Raw genomic sequence first — 23,215 nt, forward strand, 5'->3', positions numbered from 1 at the left:
TGTTAAAGGACCTAGTGTAAAAAAAAAAATTTTAAAGGACCTAGTGGAGGCTTGAACCTTCTTCACACGAACGTCTTCCTTTCAGCCTAAAGTTCTTAAAATGCACTAAACTGACTTAATCTTCAATCATACCTATTTTTTCTGATATGGTTACAACAGCCCAAATTACCAAGATAAGTTGAAAGCCAGTAAAACAATGAAAATAATTTCAATAGTTGAAAAACTATTCTAATTTATATAAAGACATTTATCTCTAAAAAGACTGGTTGGGTTCAAGGACCCTTAAAGACTGATTCTATGTCTAAATAATCTGTTTTATAAGTTCTCATTCTGAATGCAGAAAGAACCTATTATTTTCTGTATAAAAATTTAAAAATTTATACTTCATGGTAGGTTTTAAATTTCCTATTTCTTTAGGCGTCAGAGCTTATTTCTAGAATAGGTTCCATGAGCCTAACCTTGTATCTTCAAAAAGGCGAGTCTATCATAAACATTGTTTAATATTAAATATTATATCCATCAAATATGGATTTGAAACATTTTTAAGTTTAAAGTCAAATGTTTGTGTAGTTTTTAAAAAGTAAAATACAACAGCATTAGTAACTTTTTATTCTCAAAGTGATAAAAGCATTTAACATATACTTTACAGTATAAACAAATTAAGTACTATGCATTTTGCTTATAAACTGACAAAGTATTTTAAGCATTATATAATTCAATTTGTACAAAAAGTAAATTTGCAAATACAAGCTTTGGTTAGTAGAACTGATTATGTACTGTCAAATCCATTTTTCCAAAGTTGTTCAAGGAAAAACAACAACTTGACTAGCACAGGTAATTCTTGTACAATCAGAGCTTTTTACTATTTAGAAGGAGGGGATATATGACTATAATTGCTGTTAATTTTCAAATCTAGATAAGCCTTTTTTCTTCTCATATGTTGCTGTAGGAGAGCATATCATCACTTTTGGAAAGCAAAAATTATGTAGAAAATCACCTTTTGCTTTATTCTTAAGAAGGCCATCCGTTTTAAAAGTAGATCTAAGACTGTTAGCTTCCTTAACTACTGAGATACTTTCTAAAAGTCACACTACTGAAAAGAGCCGCTTGAAGAATTAATGTATTCCATTGGGGTTAAATCACTTCTGATTTCCCTCAGGAGGGTAGTAATATCTACTAGCACTAGTGCCCAGAATCAAAGTTTATATCATCTAAAAAAACTCAACATTTTATAGACTCTACAATGCAATGGATTACCTTTATTCATATGAAAGTAATATAAAATGTTACCTAACTTAAATAATATAAAATATCGGTTTAACCAAATTAACAATCACAAAACTGCAGACATTTTTCTATTAAAGTTTTCCAGTTCACTGAGCAATATTTACTGAAAAATATGATTATGAACTTAAATATGTCCTCTTTAAAATTTGCTGTTTATGCTAGACTGTACAATGGTGCTCCCTTTATGATTTTTAAAAATTTTACTTACATAACTATGTAATTCCAAAATAGAAAAGTGAGTGAGCCATCACTAAAATTTACTGGAAACTAATATTCCTTCATGGAAACACCTGATAAACATTTTAAAGTTCTATATTTATTTAAATTTGGCTTTTTAAAATAGGTAAGCTTTTCATTTCAATTATTGTTTAATACTTTAAAGCTAGCTTAAACAAAGATAAAACCAAGGAGAACTAGTCAAGCATTCCTTATTTTACATACAGTGCCTCAAGTGCCACATACATAATAACATATCAGAAAAGAATGTATATGGTTTAGCAGATTACAGAGCAAACCTAAAAGTTTATACAAAGCTAAACACTGCCTCCCTTCTGTTCCATTTATTGTCTTTTAATTTGATCTTGGCTCTGTATTATCCTTCTATAATACCACTGTGTGACATCTATCAGTTTTCTAAGTGTTCCGATTACTTATATATACCTTTTTCTTTAAACAGCTTTGTAACATTTGAGAACATTCATCCAATCTTTTCCATTAGATACGATATATTCATTTTTCTCACAAAATGCTCACTTTCCTGAGCTATATTAAACACCTTATAACAGGTGTATGTGTAACTGAAGACCCTAAAATGTCAAGTTTACATTTTTTTTTAAATGCATAGAGAATATAACATTTCAGAAAACCTATTAGTACTTCTTGGATATTATAACATATAGGTTTTGCTTCCTTTAGACTGTAAACTGTTTAATACGTATAACTGGTTATTTCACATCTGAACCACATTAAAAAAAATTCGGAGATATGACTGCTATTACACTAAGGAAACAAGTGGAGTTTTCTGACCAAAACTCATTCATGGGTCTTCCGATAAACAATCTTTACATATACTGACTGAAGATATCAAATTTCTGTGCCACAAAATAGTAGAATTATATCAGAACTACAGCAAATAAAACTTTAATTATAATACATTTGCTTGAAATTAAGGTGCTATTCATCATGCCCTACATCATGCAGTTTTTACCAAGTGGGCATCATGTCGGGAAACCACACCCTACCAAGATGCTTGGACACTTCCCAGTGAATCTGCTCCAAACTATACTTTTGGTCAGGAATTAGTACTTCTTCCATAATGGATAATTGAGATAGGCGGCCACCACACATCTTCACAAACTCAACAAAGGCACTACATGAGACTTCACATTCCCCTAGTCCAATAGCTGACAAATTTTTGCAACGTTCTGCAATGCGAATTAACTCTTCATCAAGTGGCCGTAATCCATTTGCACACACTACTAGTTCAACCAGTCTAGGGCATGTCATTCCCACACGGCCAAGCACATCTTTGCTTACTGATCTCCCAAAGTACAGATGGGTGGCAGGTATTTCATAGCGAAAGAATGGGTCAAATTCTTCTTCATATAAAAAAAAATACATCACTAAGTTCACTTTGGGTGAATGTCTGATGAAAGCATCCCAGCTACTCTTCTGAATAGTATGGAAGTGTGTCTGTCCAGGATTCTCACTGACTACATCAATGCGCAAATGTTCTAATCGAACATGTTTTTCAGAAGACAATGCAAGTAACAACTCATCACTCAATAAGTGGTAGTTCAGGGCTAGTTCTCTTAAGCCGTGACACTGATCAGCCACACAAAGGATACCTTGAAAGAAAAAAAAAAAATTATTTGCAAGTTTTTGTAAAAGTTTATCTGTTGAAAAATTCAATCAAGTACATGTCCCACAAAAGTTTGTCACAGTTCCCTTACCACAAAACTATATAATTTAAAATTTGCATAGTTGAATTAGAAGGGAAGTAACAAACATTTAAAATCTATTACTAATTTTGTCTACAAGAAAATGAAACCAATTCTAAATCCCATCTATTAAAAAGAAATAAAACTCAGTTAACTCTGTCATTTAAAAAATACATCATCACTAAGGTTAGGGCATTCCAGTAATGCACAGACAGTGCCATATTTTTAAAAAGTTATTACTAACACTAAACTTATAGGTTAGGTAATTACAGGACCACTGTGACGGAGGCCAAAGGACATTTTTTGAAGTTCAAAACCTAATCCTAATAAAAACAGAGTAAGATAGAACCATATAAAACTATGAATTAGGTAATAAAACATTTACAAACTAAAGATTCTATCAAATGATCAAGTCTAATTGCTAATAGCCTATAAGCAGCTTATTAAACTTATAAGAAAAAATACCAAGATATCACTAATTAAGTATGTCAAAAATAACTACTCAATTCACATTAATGGAAATATTCACTATGACTTTCGAAGCTCTAACATACCCAGAAAGCAGTTCCCTTAGATGATTCCCTATACTTAGGGTGCCATGCTTTATAACTTACCAAAACTATCATCCTAGCAACAGATGACATTGCAAAGGTCAATGTTTGATCTCTCTATAAGAGTTCTGTTTTTGTTTTGAGTCAGTCTCACTCTGTAGCCCAGGCTGGAGTGCAGTGGTGTGATCTCAGCTCACTGCAGCCTCTGCCTCCCGGGTTCAAGCAATTCTCTTGCCTCAGCCTCCTGAGTAGCTGGGACCACAGGCGTATGCCACCACGCCTGGCTAATTTTTGTATTTTTGCTGGAGACAGGGTTTCACCATGTTGGCCAGGATAGTATCGAACTCCTGACCTCAAGTGATCCACCCATCTTGGCCTCCCAAAGTGCTGGGATTACAGATGTGAGCCACTGCACCCGGCCTACTATAAGAATTCTACCCCAAAGAGGCACCTTATATTACCTGGTAAGTTACCCATTCAATCCATTTCTTCTTTATGTTTAGAAACAGGGATAGGAACAAGAAAACATACACCGTATTTTCATCTATTTATTATTACAATAAATGTAACAATAAATGTTACAAGTATGATGTGCCAGGTACTAGATGTTATCCCACAAATAATTTTAAAAATCTGGAAAAGTATTATTTCTACTTTGAAGTGGAGACAGCTAGCTAAAAATAGCAAAGCTGCAATACAAACACAGGCTAAGTGACTCTTATGTCCATGCACTTAACTACTGCTTCAGAAATGACAAGACAGAGGCCACCAATAAGCCATAGCTTTATAACAGTGGGAAAAGATAGGCATTAGAATTATCCGAAGAGATAAACTGAATTACCAGAATGAGTCACCAGAAAAGAGAGTAATGTCTCAGTATTCAGCAACCACAAAGTTTCTGTTTTCCACAAAGTAGGTATATACTTTATTTTTGTTTTGAGATGGAGTCTCGCTCTGCCACCCAGGATGGAGTACAGGGGTGCGATCTTGGCTCACTGCAACCTCCGCCTCCCTGGTTTAAGCAATTCTCCTGCCTCGGCCTTCCAAGTAGCTGGGGTTACAGGCACACGCCACCACGCTCGGCTATTTTATGTACGTTGAAATATACTCTAATTACTCAAGGTAACCTAAGCACATCTCCGTTCCGATACCATCTCACGCCAGTTAGAATGGCAATCATTAAAAAGTCAGCAAACAACAGATGCTGGAGAGGATATGGAGAAATAGGAACGTTCCTGTTAGTGGTAGTGTAAATTAGTTCAACCATTGTGGAAGACAGTGTGGCAATTCCTTAAGGCTCTAGAACTAGAAATACCATTTGACCCAGCAATACCATTACTGGGTATATACCCAAAGGATTATAAATCATTCTACTATAAAGACACATGCCCATGTATGTTTACTGTGGCACTGTTCACAATAGCAAAGACTTGGAACCAACCCAAATGCCCATCAATGATAGACTAAATAAAGAAAACATGGCACATATGCACCATGGAATACTATGGAGCCATAAAAAGGGATGAGTTCATGTCCTTTGCAGGGACATGGATGAAGCTGGAAACCATCATTCTCAGCAAACTAACACAAGAACAGAAAACCAAACACCACATGTTCTCACTCATAAGCGAGAGTTGAACAATGAGAACACATGGTCACCGGGAGGGGAACCTCACACACTGGTGCCTGTCGGGAGTTGGGGGGCTAGGGGAGGAATAGCATTAGGAGAAATACCTAATGTAGATGACAGGCTGATGGGTGCAGCAAACCACCGTGGCACATGTATATCTATGTAACAAACCTGCATGTTCTGCACATGTACTCCAGAACTTAAAGTATAATAATAATTAAAAAAAAAACACACACAGACATGGGAAATGGTAACCAACAATTCAAATGAAAGAAACTTTGCAGTATCATTTAATAACTACAAAAGCAGTTGTGGCAGGCGTAATTCTCAAAATGGCCTCCAAGATCCCACACCCTAATGCCTAGCATCTGTGAATTCCATAAGATATCATGCCCATGATTATGATATATCGTACAGCTGAGCATATAAAAGAGATTATCTGGATGGTCCTAGTCTAATCATATGAGCCCCTTTTAAAGCAGTTTCCTCTGGCTGATTGCAGAAGAGGAAGTCAGAGAGATTCAAAATGCAAAGGGGACTCAATGTGTTATTGCTGGCTCTAAGCTAGAGGGGGCCAAAAAAGAAAAATCACAACCAGCCTCTAAGAGCAGAAAGACCCCCTAACAGCCTCCTGCTGACAGCCAATAAGGAAACTGGATGTCAGTCCAACAATCACAAGGAACTAAATTCAGCCAATAACTTGAATGAGCGTGGAAGTGGATTCTTCTGCAGAGCCTCCAGGTAAGAGCCCAGCCTTCCTGACATTTTCCTCTCAGCCTTTTAAGATTTTAAGCAGAGAAGCCACTTGAGCCCTAACTACAGCTCTAATGTACGGAACAGTGGAGCAAATAAATGGGTGTTGGTTTAAGCTGCTTTGTGTATAGCTGTCAGTTATGTACCAGTAAGAACATAGTTCCAAGTATTTAAAAACATAACACAGTGACAAAAGTAAAATAAAACTAGGGCACTATTACGACTCAATAAATTAAGACAAATAACCCAAATTAGAAAATAGGCAAAGGGGCTGGGCGCAGTGGCTTACACCTGTAATCCCAGCACTTTGGGAGGCCAAAGCGGACGGATTGCCTGAGGTCAGGAGTTCGAGACCAGCCTGGCCAACACGGTGAAACCCCATCTCTACTAAAAATACAAAAATTAGCCGGATGTGGTGGCGGGCACCTGTAATCCCAGCTACTCAGGAGGCTGAGGCAGGAGAATCACCTGAACCCGGGAGGCGGAGGTTGCAGTGAGCCGGGATCAACGCCACTGCACTCTCCAGCCTGGGCAACAAGAAGGAGACTTTGTCTCAAAAAAAAAAAAAAAAACAGGCAAAGGATCTGAATAGACATTTCTCCAAAGAAGATATACAAATGGCCAAGAAGCACCATGAAAAGACAGTCAAGGTCAGGCACGGTGGCTCTCGCCTATAATCCCAGCACTTTGGGAAGCTGAGGTGGGAGGAACACTTGAGCCCATGAGTTCGAGACTAGCCTAGGCAACCAGGCAAAACCCCATCTCTACAAAAATTACAAAGTATTAGCCGGGCATAATGGTGTATGCCTGTGGTCCCAGCTACTTGGGAGGCTGAGGTGAGAAGATCGTTTAAGCCCAGGAGGTCCAGACTGCAGTAAGCCAGGATCACGCCACTCCACTCCAGCCTGGGCGACAGAGTGAGACCCTGTCTCAAAAAAAAAAAAAAAAAAAAAAGATACTCAACATCATTAGTCAACAAGAAAATGTAAATCAAAACCACAATGAGTTTACACCCCCTAGGATGGCTATAATCAAAAAGACAAATAAGTGTTAGAAGACACTGCTAGTGGATATGTAAAGTGGTACACAGCAGCTTTGGAAAACAGCCTGGCATTACCTCAAATGGGGAGTTACTATATGATCACTAGGTATATACCTAAGAGAAATTAAACTATATGTCCACACAAAATTTGTACATAAATGTGCACAGCAGCATTATTCATAAGTCAAAAGGTAGATTTCCATTTATATGAAATGTCCAGAACAGGCAAATCTACAGAGACAGAAAATAGATTAGTGGTTATCGAGGGATGGCTGGGATGGAGGTTTTGGGGGCAACAGCTAAGAGGTATGTGGTTTCTTTTTAGAATAATAAAAGCGTGCTAAAATTGTGGTGATGCATGCACTACTCTACCAATACACTAAAAATCAATAAATTGTACATTTTAAATGAGAATTGTGAATTATATGCCAATAAAGCTGTTAAAAAATTGGTGATTAGTGGTGGTACTATAAATTCATACAACTCATTTGGAAAAAAAAATATGGCAAAAAGCACAAAGACCTTTGTCCTAGGACTTCCACTTCTTAAGAATGTACCCTAAGGAAGAAATTAATACAAGCAAACTGCTATAAGCCAATTTTTTTTTTAATCACAGCAAAAAAGGTAAAAACAAGTGTCCAACTTTAGAACTATAATGCAATGTTGGCTTTATAGGGAACTAAGTAACTAAATGTTCATTAGTTCAACCTGATTATTAATATTAAGGAAGCAACAGGCAAACTAACCTAGAGGTCCAGTTACAGACAATTATAACAACTATAGGAAATGAAAGAAAATTGATTAAATGTTCAGTGAGGAAAGTAGAATACAGTCCCTAATTTCAACTTAGAGAAACTGTACAAATATGCAAAAGATAGATAGAAAATATGTAAATATGAAATTTCAACTGAAATCTTACGTGGTTATACTCTTCAAATAGAAAGTATTACAAGTGTTCTTTCTTTTTTTTGAGACAGAGTCTCGCTCTGTTGCCAGGCTGGAGCACAGTGGTGCGACCTCGGCTCACTGCAACCTCCGCCTCCCGGATTCAAACAATTTTCCTGCCTCAGCCTCCCAAGTAGCTGGGACTACAGGCGTGCACCACCATGCCCAACTAATTTTTGTATTTTTAGTAGAGACGGGCTTTCACCATGTTGGCCAGGATGGTCTGGATCTCTTGACCTCGTGATCTGCCTGCCTCGGCCTCCCAAAGTGCTGGGATTAACAGACGTGAGCCAACGTGCCCAGCTGTATTAAAAAGTATTCTTTCTCTTCCCTTCCTTTCCTGAAGAACTAGTCCAAAAGTCATTATGAAACCAACTTTGCAAAATTATGACCGTGAAAGAAATCAGACCTAACCGACCCTATCTTGCTTCTAACCCTTAAGCTGCCCTGGTTCATTCCTGGGCATAGGCCGAATTAACTTCAGGAAGGAATTCGGTTCATGGTTTGACTCTGAAACAAAACTGGTAACCACCGTTTCACAAAAAGACCCCTCCTTCTTGCCGGGGTCCAGTCTGCCTTTGCAGGACTTCCAAACTAGCTACAAGATTAGAAATTACAATGTGGGGGTCATGAAGCCTCTGGCTCCAAGAGTCTGAACCTCCCCAAATTGCTCCTGGCAATAACATCATTATTGTAAAACCTAAGAACAGTGCTTGAGATATTTTGCAAACCCTGCACTAGATGGATCAGCTGACACCATCCAGACTGGTAATCTGGGCCAACTGGTTCTGCCATGGCACCTAGGAACAGAAGACATTAAGAAAACCTAACTCTGACCCCTTATAATTCCATCTCCAAACTGACCAATCAGCACTTCCCAAGCCCCTACCTGCCAAATTATCTTTAAAAATTCTGATCTCCAAATGCTCGGGAAGACTGATTTGAGTAATAACAAAACTCTAGTCTCCCACACAGCCGGCTCTGCATGAATTACTCTTTCTTCATTGCAATTCCCATCTTGATAAATCGGTTCTGTCTGGGCAACGGACAAGGTGAACCCATTGGGCGGATCCCACAATTAAGTGGGATCAGGTAAGCTTATAATATACTATCAGAACTGTTGTGTATATTTAATAAAAATGAATGAACACAGAATATACCAGAATAAAGAGAACTATGAACTCACAGTTTTATAGAGAAATCAGAGACATAAAGACTCATACAATGTGTTAAATGCTAGCAATAATGTTCAGAGTGTTCTGGAAATACACAGGTGGGAAATCTCAACCAGAAAGGAGAAGTTCCCTTCTCCTACGTTGACAGGCAGGTCAACAAAGATCACATCTGAGCTGAATTCTGAAGCCTGGGCTGGCTGGAGTTAGCAAGGGGAAGTTAAAACATTTGAGCAAGTATTCCACAGGGTAAAGTGTACTGAGCAACCAGAAACAAAGGTAACAAACAAAAATCTGTAGTTCCATAGGACCCAAGTAAAAGCTCCACGTGAGTGACCAGCAAGAGACAGGTGGAGGTCAAGATACAAAAGGACCTTGTACACTATGAAGCCAGGAAGTACAGACTTTACTCTGAGAGCAGAGCTATACAGTAAATATAAAAATGTAATCAAGGTCATATAAGAACTAACTGCCAAAGCCTATTCTTAACTTCTGTTTTATAATAGCTTCAGTGGTAATCTGTAAGTGGCAGAGAGGGCTAAGAAAATACAATAGACCTAGCCATTCTCATCACCAGGAGTCTCCTGTGGGAGAAAAGAGAATGAGCAAGGAGACTTGGGAGAATGAGCAAGCAATCTCCATCTAAAATGGAATCATTTCTTGGGAGAAGGCTGACCTCTGGCGATGGCAAGAAGGTTGGAAGTGTTTTTGTAAAGATCAAAGATTTGTCACTATACCTTAAAGAACAGGTTTCCCAAATAACACAGCTAAAGGATCAGCAAACATTGTCAATAGTGGGAGGAGTCAGAAATGAAACAGCAGACAGTAGTATAATACAGTAGTAGGGTTTATACTCTCTTTTCAATACAAACCACCTGGAATTTAAGTAATCTCAAACTGAATAATGTAGTAATGCTCAGAAAATCCTATATAAGAGAAACTGGAAAGAGCTATTATAATGCTCTTCTTGCATTTGATGGGTTCTTGGCTCCAAAATTCAACTTAGGAAAAACATCATCTTGCAAAATCTAAGGCTACCACTTAGTACAACTAAGTTGTACAACTTAGTACAACTTAGTTGTACAACTTAGTACAACTCTTCTCCCTCTACATAGTGAGAAGAAAAGCAATTATGTGACTGCTCCGACTCAAAATCTACCCTATTAGCTCAACTACAATGAGAAAAAACTCTACTGTAATTAATGGGGCACCTCAGGCTGACCTCATACTGTCCTTTCCTCTTTTTTTTCCTGTTCATTTTCTAGCATGTGCTATTCATAAATTTATCAAATAAGATTAGAAAATAAGCTGAAAGTCAGTGTCTAGGCTAGTAACCCTACAGAACTTATGCTATTCTATTACTACATTAAAAATATTTTAAAGAGATGAAGCAGTCATATTAATCCACCTTCAAGGTTAATGATCATAGTTTTTTCTAATTTGAACATAGCAATGCATTTTACTAAAATGTGTCTAGCAAAAAACACAACATACCTGCTGGAGAGACATGAGGACAGCTGCTCATTTTCAACAGCTTGAGTGTATCACTATTGTTGGCCACTAGTACTTTGAGAGATGGATCATCTACTGGAGTATCATCTATCTTAAGCGAAGACAGGGATTTGGAGTTTACGAACACAACCGTCAGTGCAGAGATAAAGTGAGACTGAAAAGCAAAAAAAAAAAATAAAAATTATTTCAATTTTTAGAAATGAGAATCAAGGGGTTTCCTAGTACTACAGTTTATCTGAACCATAATGACATATTAATATTTTGTAAATGTTTTAGGGGTGGCATCCCTTCACTCTGTTGTTGGGAATATGGTAAAAATAGGTGACTATCTGTCATCTTTGAGAAGAGTCTATTTATGTGTGGGGGAAAAAAGCATTTCAAGCCTCAGGATAAGTGTCTCTAAATCAGAGAAACCACTGGTAAGTAAAAAGAGGAATTCTGGAACCCAGGATGAGAATCTCTCTCAGACACTTCATTTTGCCATATCTGGAAACCCTAGTGTTCTATAACACTAAACTGCATTTCTTTTCTGTTTGATAGTTATGACCACTAAATAGTAACTATTAACACCATCATTAATTAATAATTTATTCAAAATCTATGACAGACTCATTTGAGATATGAAAACTCATAGAAAATTTGATTATAAAACAATCAAAATAATACTTAAAATTCCAAGTTTAAAACTCCTTCAAATGTTATCTACAATATTTTCAAGTCTTCTATTTTAATGTATTTTGATCCACAAAAGCACCAATGAGTATCATTCATCATATATGTGTATATTTGTATGTATGTACATATGTGTATATACACACATACACACACACACACACACGTATATATCTGTTGGACAGGATTTGATCTAAAGGAATCAATGTAGGCAAACAGGAATTAAAGCATTCTCAAAGTATGCAGCTCTCAATCGGAGCTAAGATATGAGTTGAAACCACCGGGCAAAGAATCTAGGAGAGTAAAGAAAGGCTAATACATGGTCTAACACATTCCTCTCTACAAAACCAACTTCATGCTCCAGTTAGCTTTATAAATTCTCTACAGGAGTGAAAAAGGATAAGGGCAGGCTAAGAGCCAAGAAAGTATAGTGAAACATTACTTTTTTTTTTTTTTTGAGACAGAGTACTGTTCTTGTCACCCAGGCTGGAGTGCACTGGCACTCCTTAGCTCACTACAACCTTGAACTCCTGAACTTAAGCAATCCTGTTTCATCCTGCCTAGTAGCTAAGACTACAGGTGTGAGCCACCATACCCAGCTAACTTTTTTTTTTTGTAGAGATGGGTCTTGCTATGCTGCCCAGGCTGATCATGAACTCCTGGCCACAACAGAACCTCCTGCCTCGGCTTCCCAAAGTACTCTGATTATAGCTGTGAGCTACCACACCCAACCAAAACACTACCTTCTTGATCACAATTCCCTAATTTACTTTTTCCCTACTGTGATTAAACAACTGGTTAACTAGATTTTGATAAACTATTTAACTACTTAAATGTTAATATTTTTCTCCTAATATTTTCATATCAAACTCAATTATATCTTGTACAAACATATTTCATTTGCAGTCTAATGAGTGCATCACTGACGTCTTTCCCCATTTCCCCAATTTAGCTCTGGACAAAAACATTTCTTCTATGTTCTCTTCAGTTCTCTCGGGATTTCCAAAATATTGCAACGCCCTACTTCAATCTTCTACCAAAGCCATAAAAGGAAAAGAAAAAAAGAAAAACAGTTATTAAGTATCCTAGACTCACTTAATAAGGGAAGAAGCATTCTTTCCATTAGCTCCATTCATGGTTCCCAAATTAGTACTAGATATATGCATAGTGATAAGAAAAAAAAGAAAATTAAATTATGTTCAACATATCCTTTAATATGGTATACATACATACCATATGAGTCAGTATGTATATTTGTATTTTAGCTATGGTAGGTACACTAAAAATCAATTCAGATTGTTTCATTTCCTATTTCAAGCTTGAAGGTGGCGCTATACCATGTAACTAGTATTTCTTAGCGTGAGTTCCTTTAACCATCTTAATCAGAATCACCTGGACTGCTCACAGGAAGAGAAGACTTAGAATCACCCCGAATTTGAAAAAGGGATAGAAATCCAAAATTTAGGAGGCTATTCAGAAGATTTTTACACATTAAGTCGGAGTACCACAATGATCTTTCTGTACTTAGGATCTTAAAATATTAAGATAATCAGATTCTCCTGCCCACTTCCCTTATTTTATATGTGAAGAAAAACATTTTATCTCAAAATATACATATGTAATGAAAATATTTCAAAATCAATTAAGACTTTGACATCAACTGGTGATTTATTTGGTACAGACATTCCACTGAAACGACCACTTGGGTTAATATATTCAATTTAGTTATATTCCCTCCTCAATCATCCTAGTACATTAAACTACTAGATACTTAAAAGGGTGTCTATATTTTAGTTTTCAGTGTCTTCTGGGAAAAAAATATCAAATTATTGTTGGATACTAACCTATTAACCATTAGCTAACATATTCAGACACCTTTACCAGTTGCCTTTCTAAAAATGCACCCTTCTTATTTTTGTATTTTAAGAGAATAGTTGTGAGAGAGAGACACGATCTCTGATTATATGCAGGATCATGTTAGAATATATATAAGAATATATGTTAACTTTTCACCCAAAGAAAGGATGTCTTTAAGTCTGTAAATTAATCTAAACTGTGCTGATACTAACTTTGGTCATGATTAAATCTTTCCAGAACATTTGCCAAAAGATTTTAGAAGCTATACCTGCTCTCAATACTGGCACTCTCTACTTTTCTTTGATTCTAACTTCACCAACCTGCTCTGGAAGCCCCAAAATGAGTATCTATGTGTCCCTTTTTTTCTAATATGCTTGCCTCTATTTTACTTACTGAATTTCTTTTAATACTTCCTATAGACGCCTCTGTAAATTTCTTTAACCATACCAATTTAGAAGTATGGTGATTTAAAAAAAAAAAAGCTTAAAAAAATATTATTTATTTTCATCCTAAATAGTAACTGGTTTTCCATTATGTATATATATAACTTTCCTTATACTCACACTGTCAATACAAAAAAAAAAAAAAAGATTAGATTTTCACTGAATTTCTCAGTAATAGATAATAAAACAAAAACAGCAGATACCTTTGGTAAATCCATAAAGCTTGGTCGAGCAGTTGAAATAAGTCCAAGTGTTTTTAAAGAGCAATTCACAAGTTGCGATAGTATATCACAAGCTGCTTCAGCTGATTCCTTGCTGCTGTCCACCTTAGAAAAGAAACACCGTTTACTCATGAATATTTTATTATTTTTTTACTTTTTTCCCCAAATACCCAGACTTCAAGATTACTCATGTATATATTTATATTTCTCTGTACACATATTCATTTTATAGAAGTATCATTACTAGTTTATTGCATTATAACTTAAAGAATATTCTTTCAATCATCCACCCTCCACCCTCACCTCCAACTTGGCCTTTTCTAAGTCTCTCTGAAAAAGTATAAGGGCAATTGTCAAGACAAGACCTAGCTTTCATTATGATAAGAGACATATTTAATGTTGGCTTTTACACTGATTTATTCCAAAGTGACTGTATAAACTAATGGAATAAATCAATTTATAGTCTTTAAAAAATAATTATGTATTTGGTAGTGGATCACATAATAGATGTAAATACAGTGTCTATGGTATGCAATAGAAACTGAGTATTTACTCAAAATGTTCAGGTGTATCACAACCTGGGATTCATCATTAATGTTATTAATGGAAAGATGAATGTGAAGTAAAATGAGTGTACTGGACCAGTCAGGCATGAAAATCTAAACTAAATAAGATGTAGCTATTCTCACACATACTTCTGCAAAGACATTTCCTAAGGGAAGGATAAAGGGCCAAAAAATCCCTCAAGGATGTAAAAAGGAGTTCATCCATCAAAAAGTTAGTTGTTTCCTGGGAAGCACCTTAAAACAGTTAAAAGGATATTATTAATTTCCAGATTCATATACACTACTTTATCCCAAAAATGTTAAGAGTGGATTGTAAAACTAATGTGCTAATTATATTAGTTTCAGAGCTACTTATAGATAATATGTGGTCCCTGAGACTAGCAGCATCAACATCACCTGGGAACTTAAATGGGAACAAATGTTCATACCCAACCCAGACCATCTGAATCAGAAACTGTGGGGGTGGGACCAGCAATTTTTGGCTTTACAAGCCCTTCAGGTGATTTTGATGCACATAAAGTTAGAGAACCACTCTTCTAGACTAAAAATTCTAACTATAAGCCTCCTTGATCTATAATCAGTGAAGACTATCAGGAGAGCCCAGAAGAATCCTGTGATGTGACTCTTTTTTGTAAATCAGAAATTATTTCCTCAGGAAAATGAAAAAAAAAACCCTAATAAAAATGTTCAACTTTTGCACAAATGATTTTATGAGGGTTATACTAGATACACCTGAATTGTATCACAGGGCTATAAAAATGACCCAGCAAATCTACTAGGTGGAACTGGACTTTAAGACCTATCAGAGGAATGTATTTGTATTATACTCATCTTTGTATACAATTTACCATTAGAACACTCTTACACAACTCAAAGATAACCAAAACCAAACAGAAACCTCTTTAGCCTTCTTCCCTGGGGGTATGGGGATGAGTCCTGAATTTTTGTTTGATCCCCCTACCCTTGCCCCCAGTTAGGATCGCAAGATAATATACTAGACACCAATTAAATTTCAGGTAAACAACAGATATTTTTTAGTATTGAAGATGTCCTAAACATTAAAAGGGATGTAACTATACTAAAAATTATTCATTGATTATCCGAAATTCAAATTTAAATACTCATCTTACATTTTTATTTGTAAAACCTGGCAATCAGTGGCCTAAGCGCCTTTGTGCAGTTTTCTGGGAAAAAAAGGCGAAAACATATCCAACCATTCCCACCACCAATTCTCTCCTCCTCCTTGGACAGACATGGGAGAATAAGCAGGTAATCTCCACCTAAGAGGAAATTACATTCTTCGAGGGAAGACAAGATTTTAGTTATGGCCAGAAGCTCTGGGTTAAGAACTACTGTTCTGCCTAGGTTTAGCCTGGACTATTCAGCAACTGCTACATCCAGATAAATCAAGTATTCATGCATTGTTTTTTTTTTTCAATAAGTTATTTGCTACCACAAAATCTGGTGTTTAAAGCTTCAGTAAACATGTCCATATTTCATTATTCATCACCCAAACAAAACATGACAAGCCTCACACAAACCACTGTGATTTTTTATTTTTTTAAATAGAGACAGGGTCTCGCTCTGTCACCAAGGCTGTAGTACAGCTGCACAATCATAGCTCAACACAACCTCAAACTCCTGGGCTCATGCAATCTTCCCGCCTCAGCCTCCTGAGAAGCTGGGACTATGGGACTACAGGTACCCACATCCAGCTATGATTTCTTAAATTATTCCGGATATCTCAAAAAGCCACCCACTTCATTTATCTCATCACTGCATGATTTCCAATACCTTCCTTCCAGCAACAAAAAGAAATAAACAGTTCCCTTTGGCATTCTCCCATGTACCTTTTTCTATTTCTCTCTAAAATATATTCATCTAAATCTTCTACATAAAGTTTCTATGCTTCCTTTTCATTTGAAGATCCTATTTCAAAAAGCCATCAGTAAGTAACACTAAGTTCCTGTTAGACAGAAATAGCAATTAAGTTCTACTCAATTATAATCTCCCAATTTTTACTTTATTAGATATTTCTTCTTCCTCAAAATCGTTCACAATAATTCAATGTAATTCACAGCTTTATCAATGACTTATGCTTATTTAGTGGCTGCTTTTGCTGTTTTAAGAAATTATTAATAATTAATAGAGTAATTTAGCTCCATCAAATATAATAATTATTTTGTGACAGCTTCTAAGGTATACAATAATTCTAAATTTTTAAGCATTTTCCCTGAAAAAGCAAATATTTTAAAGGCATGAGAAGATGTACTGGTTTAGGAAACAAAGCCACTAAAAATACTTTATTTTTTAAAAGAAGGATTTAAAATATTACCTTGAAGCTGACATATTGTAGATGGTTTGAATGTCTTTTAATAATCTGTTTGATCAGCTCTGGATGGGTAGCTTTCAAGTAAGATGTAGCTGGCTGATTCAGTTCAAATTCAAAACATCTCCACAAGTCAGGCATGTGAAATACCTGGTTCCAGTTGCGGCAAACTTGTGAAGCATGAGCCCGGTCAAGAAGAGGCAAATACTTAAATACTTGGAGAATAATGTCCTGAAGGAGATTACCCCAATCACAAGTCTGAGAATGCTCATTTGTAGTCCTCAGTTTCTTGGATTTCTCTGCAGTTCCTTCTTCTGATGAATTACGGTCACTATCTCTTCCTCCTCGTTTCATCCTATTCCGAAAAATGCATCAGTTTTTTTCCTACTCAACTTTTGAATAGAAATAAACTCAAAATTCATTCTTCTGTCACTAAGATGTGTGTTTATATACACAAACACAAACATGCAGGAAAAACTGGATCAGTAATTCAAGAATACCAAAACAAACTATTATGAAAAATGCCAATGAAGGCCAACAATGGTTTTATAAATTTTACACTTTTTTGGCATGTTTTTAAACATCTACATTTATCAGTATAATATACAGTATATACTACATGGGAGAAAGAGTATTATGATTTTGAAACTATGCTAAGAATTTATATTTCAAAAGTTGTGGTCAACTTAACTAAAATGAATATAAAAGGGAACCTACAGCGATACTTTGTAAAGGTTTCTTAAAAGTCACCTAAGGATATTTGTTCTTGAATTCGAGGCCAACCAGGGTCCCAAGAACCTCCAGAGAGGATGTTCCACATTTAATAGTCTATACAGGGGTCCTGTGGTTCTGGCCTGAGGACCAGAACTGGGCCCCATAGCAGGAAGTGAGCAAGCTTTACAGTCTGAACTCCTCCTCCTGTCAGATCAGCAGCTACATTAGATTCTCATAGGAGTGAGAATCTTATTGTGAAATGTCCATGTGAGGGATCTAGGTTGTGCGCTCCTTACGAGACTCTTAATGCCTGATGATCTGAGGTGCAACAGTTTCTTCCTGAAATCACCCCCTGCCACGGACAGGCACTGGGCTATGCTATGTGTTACTGCCAGACATTTCTTAACTCTGCCTAAAATAAGCAAAACCACCCCTACTATGAATTGTTTGGTCTGGAATGTAGCTGCTTCTTCAAACACATCACTTAATATTGCACTGTTTTCCCCAAGTTGTGTTTCTGAATTATACCTATTTGTTTATTCTATGTATTCTTAGCACTTTCATTCCATTAGTTTCTTTGAAAGATAGTTTTTTCATGGCAAAACAGTATTATGGCTAAAGAGAATGGGCTCTGGAACCAAGCTCCTTGGGTTTGAATTCTGGCTCTACCTCTCACTGGCTATGTGGCTTTGAGCAAATTACTTGATATTCCTGTGCTTAAATTTCCAAAATGAGTTTAATAAAACAGGGTTTCTGTGAGAAATGCAATACTATTAAGGCTTTTCAAAGGGGAGATATGACTGTTGTGTAGGAAAGCAGTCCAGCATTAACGACATTAAAGTACACAACATGCTAAAAACCAGGGTTACTACCCAGAAGGCAGAGAATGATTCATTCATTCATTCCGTTCACTCATTCATTCATTCCGTTCACTCATTCAAGATGGGGTCTCGCTCTGTCACCCAGGCTGGAGTGCAGTGGCACGATCATGGCTCACTGCAGCCTCGACCTCCTGAGATCAAGCAATCCTTCCACCTCAGCCTCCAGAGTATCTGCATGCACCACCACACCCGACTCTATTTTTGCTTTAAAATGGAGAGAGAGAGAGAGAGTGTGTGTGTGTGTGTGTGTCAGAGAGACAGCGCAAGTGAGCTTGTGTACGAGAAAACACACCCTGGAAGTAGACTCACTGAATTATTATAGTAACCAACAGTAGACGGCAGATTACAGGTAATTTTTTTTTCTGGCAAACATCTCTTCCCTTTTTATGTTTTACACATTTTCTTTTACTATCAATGCATTACCGTGTAATCGGACTTTTTGGAAAAGTATAGCAGGCTCTAAACTAAATGGCTGCAGACCACTCACTGGTAGTTACTTAGTTCAGAGCCTGTAATACTTTTGTTTCTAGAGAACAGTTCTGGCAGGGTAGTGGTTTCGACCTAAATTTGGGGTCACAATCTTTCAGAAAGATGGCTTGTTGCTCCAACACTCCTCTGGCCTATCAGCATAAAAGAATTTCTCATTCCTGTGTGAGATGAAGGATATGCATATGCATTACTGTAAAACAAATGTTTCTGCAGACTTTCTCCACCCAGTACCTCGCAAAACTTGTGAAAGAGGATTGAGGGCTGGAGAGTAAAAAGAGAATGGCAGAGGCCTCTGACCTTAATGCCATGAAAGTCAGTCTAAGACGTCTTAGCATATGTGCAATAAACTGCCTATTCTTCACCGCTCCTATTCCCAACTATGTGAATAAAATATATTACGTATACCCTACTGATAAGGGAGAGAACAAGAGAGAAAATAGAATGACAGAGGTGACAGCAAGAAGGTAGTCTGATGGAAGACTGGAAATTATGTGTGACTTGAGAATAGATTTTTTTTTTATAAGTTTAGAGAAAAGTGTATAATCTACACTGTAATCTTTAATATTAAGTCTCTTCTAATAATAATCCCTCACTAGAGGCTGAGATAACACTGTTATTATGACCCATTTTTCTGCTTTAACTTACCCTGAAGGCTTACTTTAATTTTAGTATATAAAATTTGGGTCAAAGAACAAAGTGTTTGCTATCCAGAGCTTATAATTTCTCTTCTGACCACCTAAAACTACTCACAATTTTGAGATACAGAGATTCAAAAAAGAATGACAGTCTTTGCAATTTCTACACCTTATTATAGAATACTGATTGCCTGTTTCTGGAGAACAATCTTCTAAAACCAGAACTAGACAACTTAAAGACGGAATGATTCATTTTACTTTAGAGTATATGGATATATAAACAAAAATAAAATGGTAGCCTTATTCACATAATAGTCTTTGCTAATAAATACTTTGCTGGTCCTAAAAATAGAAACTTTCTTTTGTCTATTATAGTACTGTTTTAAATAAAATGTACTTAAATACCTTTCCAAGTTCAGGTTAAAGAAGTTGACAAAATTTTTTTTAACAGTATGCAACACTAAGGGACAGTATCTCTTGATCTAGATATAAAAACACTATATGATCACCAAAGCCTATTTTAAGAACTTACCAGTTTACAAATAGCTGAATTAAGTCTGTTAATTGTCATACGTAATATGTCTATGTTACAATTATAGTGCATTAAGCAAAGGAAAAAAATGTAAGGCCAAATTCCAATAAAAATATCCTCTGCACTCTCCTCATTTGTGCATGAAAATAACAGAAGTGAGTGGACACTTAAAATTTTAAATGTCAATTTTTCCAAGTTGATTTCATTTATGTATGAAAAAATTTACACTACTTTAATAGTATCTTATTAAATCTATTTACACATGAAACTCTGCTATACATAAAATTAAACATCTCAGAGCATCTTCCAGCCTGCAAATAATTTACATCAATGGACCCTATAATTCCTACTTTTGTCAAAGTGAAAACACCTCCTATATTTGAAAAGAAGTGTGGAGAACCAAGGTGTACTATAAAACGTCAATGAGACATTCTAGGCTCTAGAAATCTAGAGCACCAAAACTAGGCCTCTTCAGGGCTCTGGCAGTTTAATTTCCTGCAAAGCTTCTAGGCCCCAAATAATGCAACTTAGGCCACCACAGCTTTTGGTGAGGGACTGATATGACTACAAACTGCTAAACAGCAAACTACTGAGGAAAGACCACAGAGTAGCTGAGCAGCACAAGGAGTTAGTGAACTAACTCTATGTTCCATAAACTTTCGAGGTGGGCGCGGTGGGCCACGCCTGTAATCCCAGCACTTTGGGAGGACAGGGCGGGCGGATCGCTTGAGCTCAGTAGTTCCAGACCAGCCTGGGCAACACGATGAAACCTGTCTCTACAAAAATTAGCTGGGCATGGTGGCCCATGCCTGTAGTCTCAGCTACTAGGGAGCCTGGGGTGGGAGGATCGCTAGAGCCGAGATCGCGCCACTGCACTCCAGCCTGGGTGACAAAGTGAGTCCCTGTCTCAAAAAAAAAAAAAAAAAAACTTTGAAAGAAGCAGTCAACTTCATTAGGTGAAGACCGGAAGTGAACAGCTAGCCGTGTGCATCGTTGTATTAGGCACTTTTACACTGGGCATGCAATAATTTTAAATGCCCATTTGTAGTTAACTCTAAAAAGCCTATTTTGGCATCACAGTTCCTTTCTGTTCTGCTTTTACTAATATCAAACTAATATGCATTCTTTGGCTGAACTACAAGAATAAAACACTATAAAGAGGTTAACTCACAACTAAATGCTTAGAGAGCGCACAGTGGCGAAAATCTGTCTACAGGTCATATAGATAGATAGATAACTGATAGTTGATGGTATTTTTATAAATATTTCAGAGATAACAGAAACTAAGTTACTTTTTTTTGAAGTTAGAAAAGGAGGATTCTAATTAAAAAATCTGGGTCACTCAACTGGACATCATTAGCAACGACAAAATAAAAATGATCTCTCTCACCTCTCAGCTTGGAGATACAGACCATTTACTGGGCTGCTTCCTGACCCCTGTCTGCAACCCCACCTAAAGGACTGCCCACGCCAAAGGCAGACGCGAATCCGCTCAACACAAGTTGACCAAGTTTTTCGCCTGGCTAAGCGGCGGGGGCGTCCCCTCCTCCCTGCGCCACCTCCCCACCGACTGGCTTCCCCTGACATTTCTCATGCGCCCCACCCTGGGCAGTCTGCTTTGACAGTTCAGTGCCTCATTGCTCAAGCTACCAGCACGGGCGTAGCCGACGCCGGGAGAGCCCACAGAGTGCGAGCTCCATGGTGCCTGTCACCAGCCCCCGCCAAGGGTCATAAAGCCGGGCAGGAGCCGCGGCGAACCCGGGAGCGGCGGCGTCGCGGGCAGGCTGCAGGCGGCCACCGCACACGCACCACGCCTTGTTGACATGTTTGGAAGCAGGCACGGCGGGGAAACGCCCCCAAGCAAGCTCCAAGGTCTGGGTGCCGCGCCCCGCGCCCCGCGCCCCGCGCCCCGCGCCCCGCGCCCCGCGCCCCGCGCCCCGCGCCCCGCGCCCCGCGCCCCGCGCCCCGCCCGGCACTCCTGAGGAGCGGCCCGCGCGCGCACCGGCCCCCGCGCCCCCCCCACCCCACCCCGGCCCGCCCACAGACGGTCCGCGGTCCCTCCCCGGCTCCGCCGTCGCAGCGGGGCTCGGCCCTGCCCCTCCGCCGTTACCTGCTGCCGGGGGCGGCTTCCCCCACACACCACCCCGTGCTCCGGGGACGGCGGCGGCTGCAGGTCCCGCGGCTCTCACATGAGGCGCCCCTGGCCCCCCGCTTCGCGCTCCCGCAGCCGCGGCCCCCCGCGCTCCGCCCGCATCCGAGGCGCTGGTCCCGCAGAGGGCGCCAACGCGGCTCCACCTTTGCGGCTCTGGCTGCCCAGAAAGAAGCTTTCCTTCTCGGTCCCGCGCTGTCTGTGTTCAGGGATCCCCGGCGCCGCGAGAGACTACCTCAGCGAGCGGCTGCCACCGCGTAAGCTTCCTGCGCCTGGGCCACAAACAGCGAGTCTAAAATGGCGCCCGGGGCTCGCGGCCGCGCGCTTCCCTGGCGCGTCCCCGCCCAAGGGGGCGGGAAGGGGGCGGGGAGGGCGGAGCCCGGCGGGAGTGGGGCCGCGCCCAAGCGGGAGCGCGCGCTGCGGCCGCCCCAGTCTCCTCGCTGTGGGACGAGCCTCTGCTTTCCTGCCAGAGATGTGACTCCCGGTTGAAGGGGATTTTTTGTTGTTGTTTTGAGATGGAATGTGGGAGGGCTGAAGCTAGCTATATGTGGAAGAGACTATCTGTGGCTGAAACTGGAAGGTTTAGGGAGGTGGAGCAGAAAAAAGAAAGGAAGGAGTCTCGCCGGAGCCTGCTGGGGACCGCGGCCCGCGGGTGGCCGCCCCGGATGCCTGAAACCGAGGAGTTAAATACAGTCTCCGAAGACCCGCGCATCGATGTGCATAAGTGGTGCTTAAAAGATGCCAAGGAAATGTACCAGAATAGTGAGAGTATTAACGCTGGGATTGCACATGGTTTTTGTTTTTCAAATATTTGTATTTCCCAATATTTCTAAAGTATTAGAGTTATTACATTTTAAAAACGACATTTGCTTTATGAAATAGAGTCCTGAAGTTT

The 23,215-nt window shown here is 38.7% G+C and overlaps 1 protein-coding gene across 1 annotated transcript; it reads right to left on the reverse strand.

Moving 5' to 3' along the window:
• Window positions 1-593: 593 nt before the first annotated feature.
• Window positions 594-22,550, reverse strand: FBXL3 (F-box and leucine rich repeat protein 3). Its single transcript, XM_034936813.3, has 5 exons — window positions 22,282-22,550; window positions 16,927-17,275; window positions 14,008-14,130; window positions 10,815-10,986; window positions 594-3,134 (listed from the first exon to the last, which is right to left on the reverse strand). Exons 2-5 carry the CDS (start codon window positions 17,272-17,274, stop codon window positions 2,491-2,493), a joined length of 1,287 nt encoding a protein of 428 aa, XP_034792704.3. The 5' UTR covers window position 17,275; window positions 22,282-22,550; the 3' UTR covers window positions 594-2,490.
• Between the last annotated feature and the right edge of the window lie 665 nt (window positions 22,551-23,215).

The sequence above is a fragment of the Pan paniscus genome, chromosome 14 (assembly GCF_029289425.2).
Source record: "Pan paniscus chromosome 14, NHGRI_mPanPan1-v2.0_pri, whole genome shotgun sequence".
NCBI lineage: Eukaryota > Metazoa > Chordata > Mammalia > Primates > Hominidae > Pan > Pan paniscus.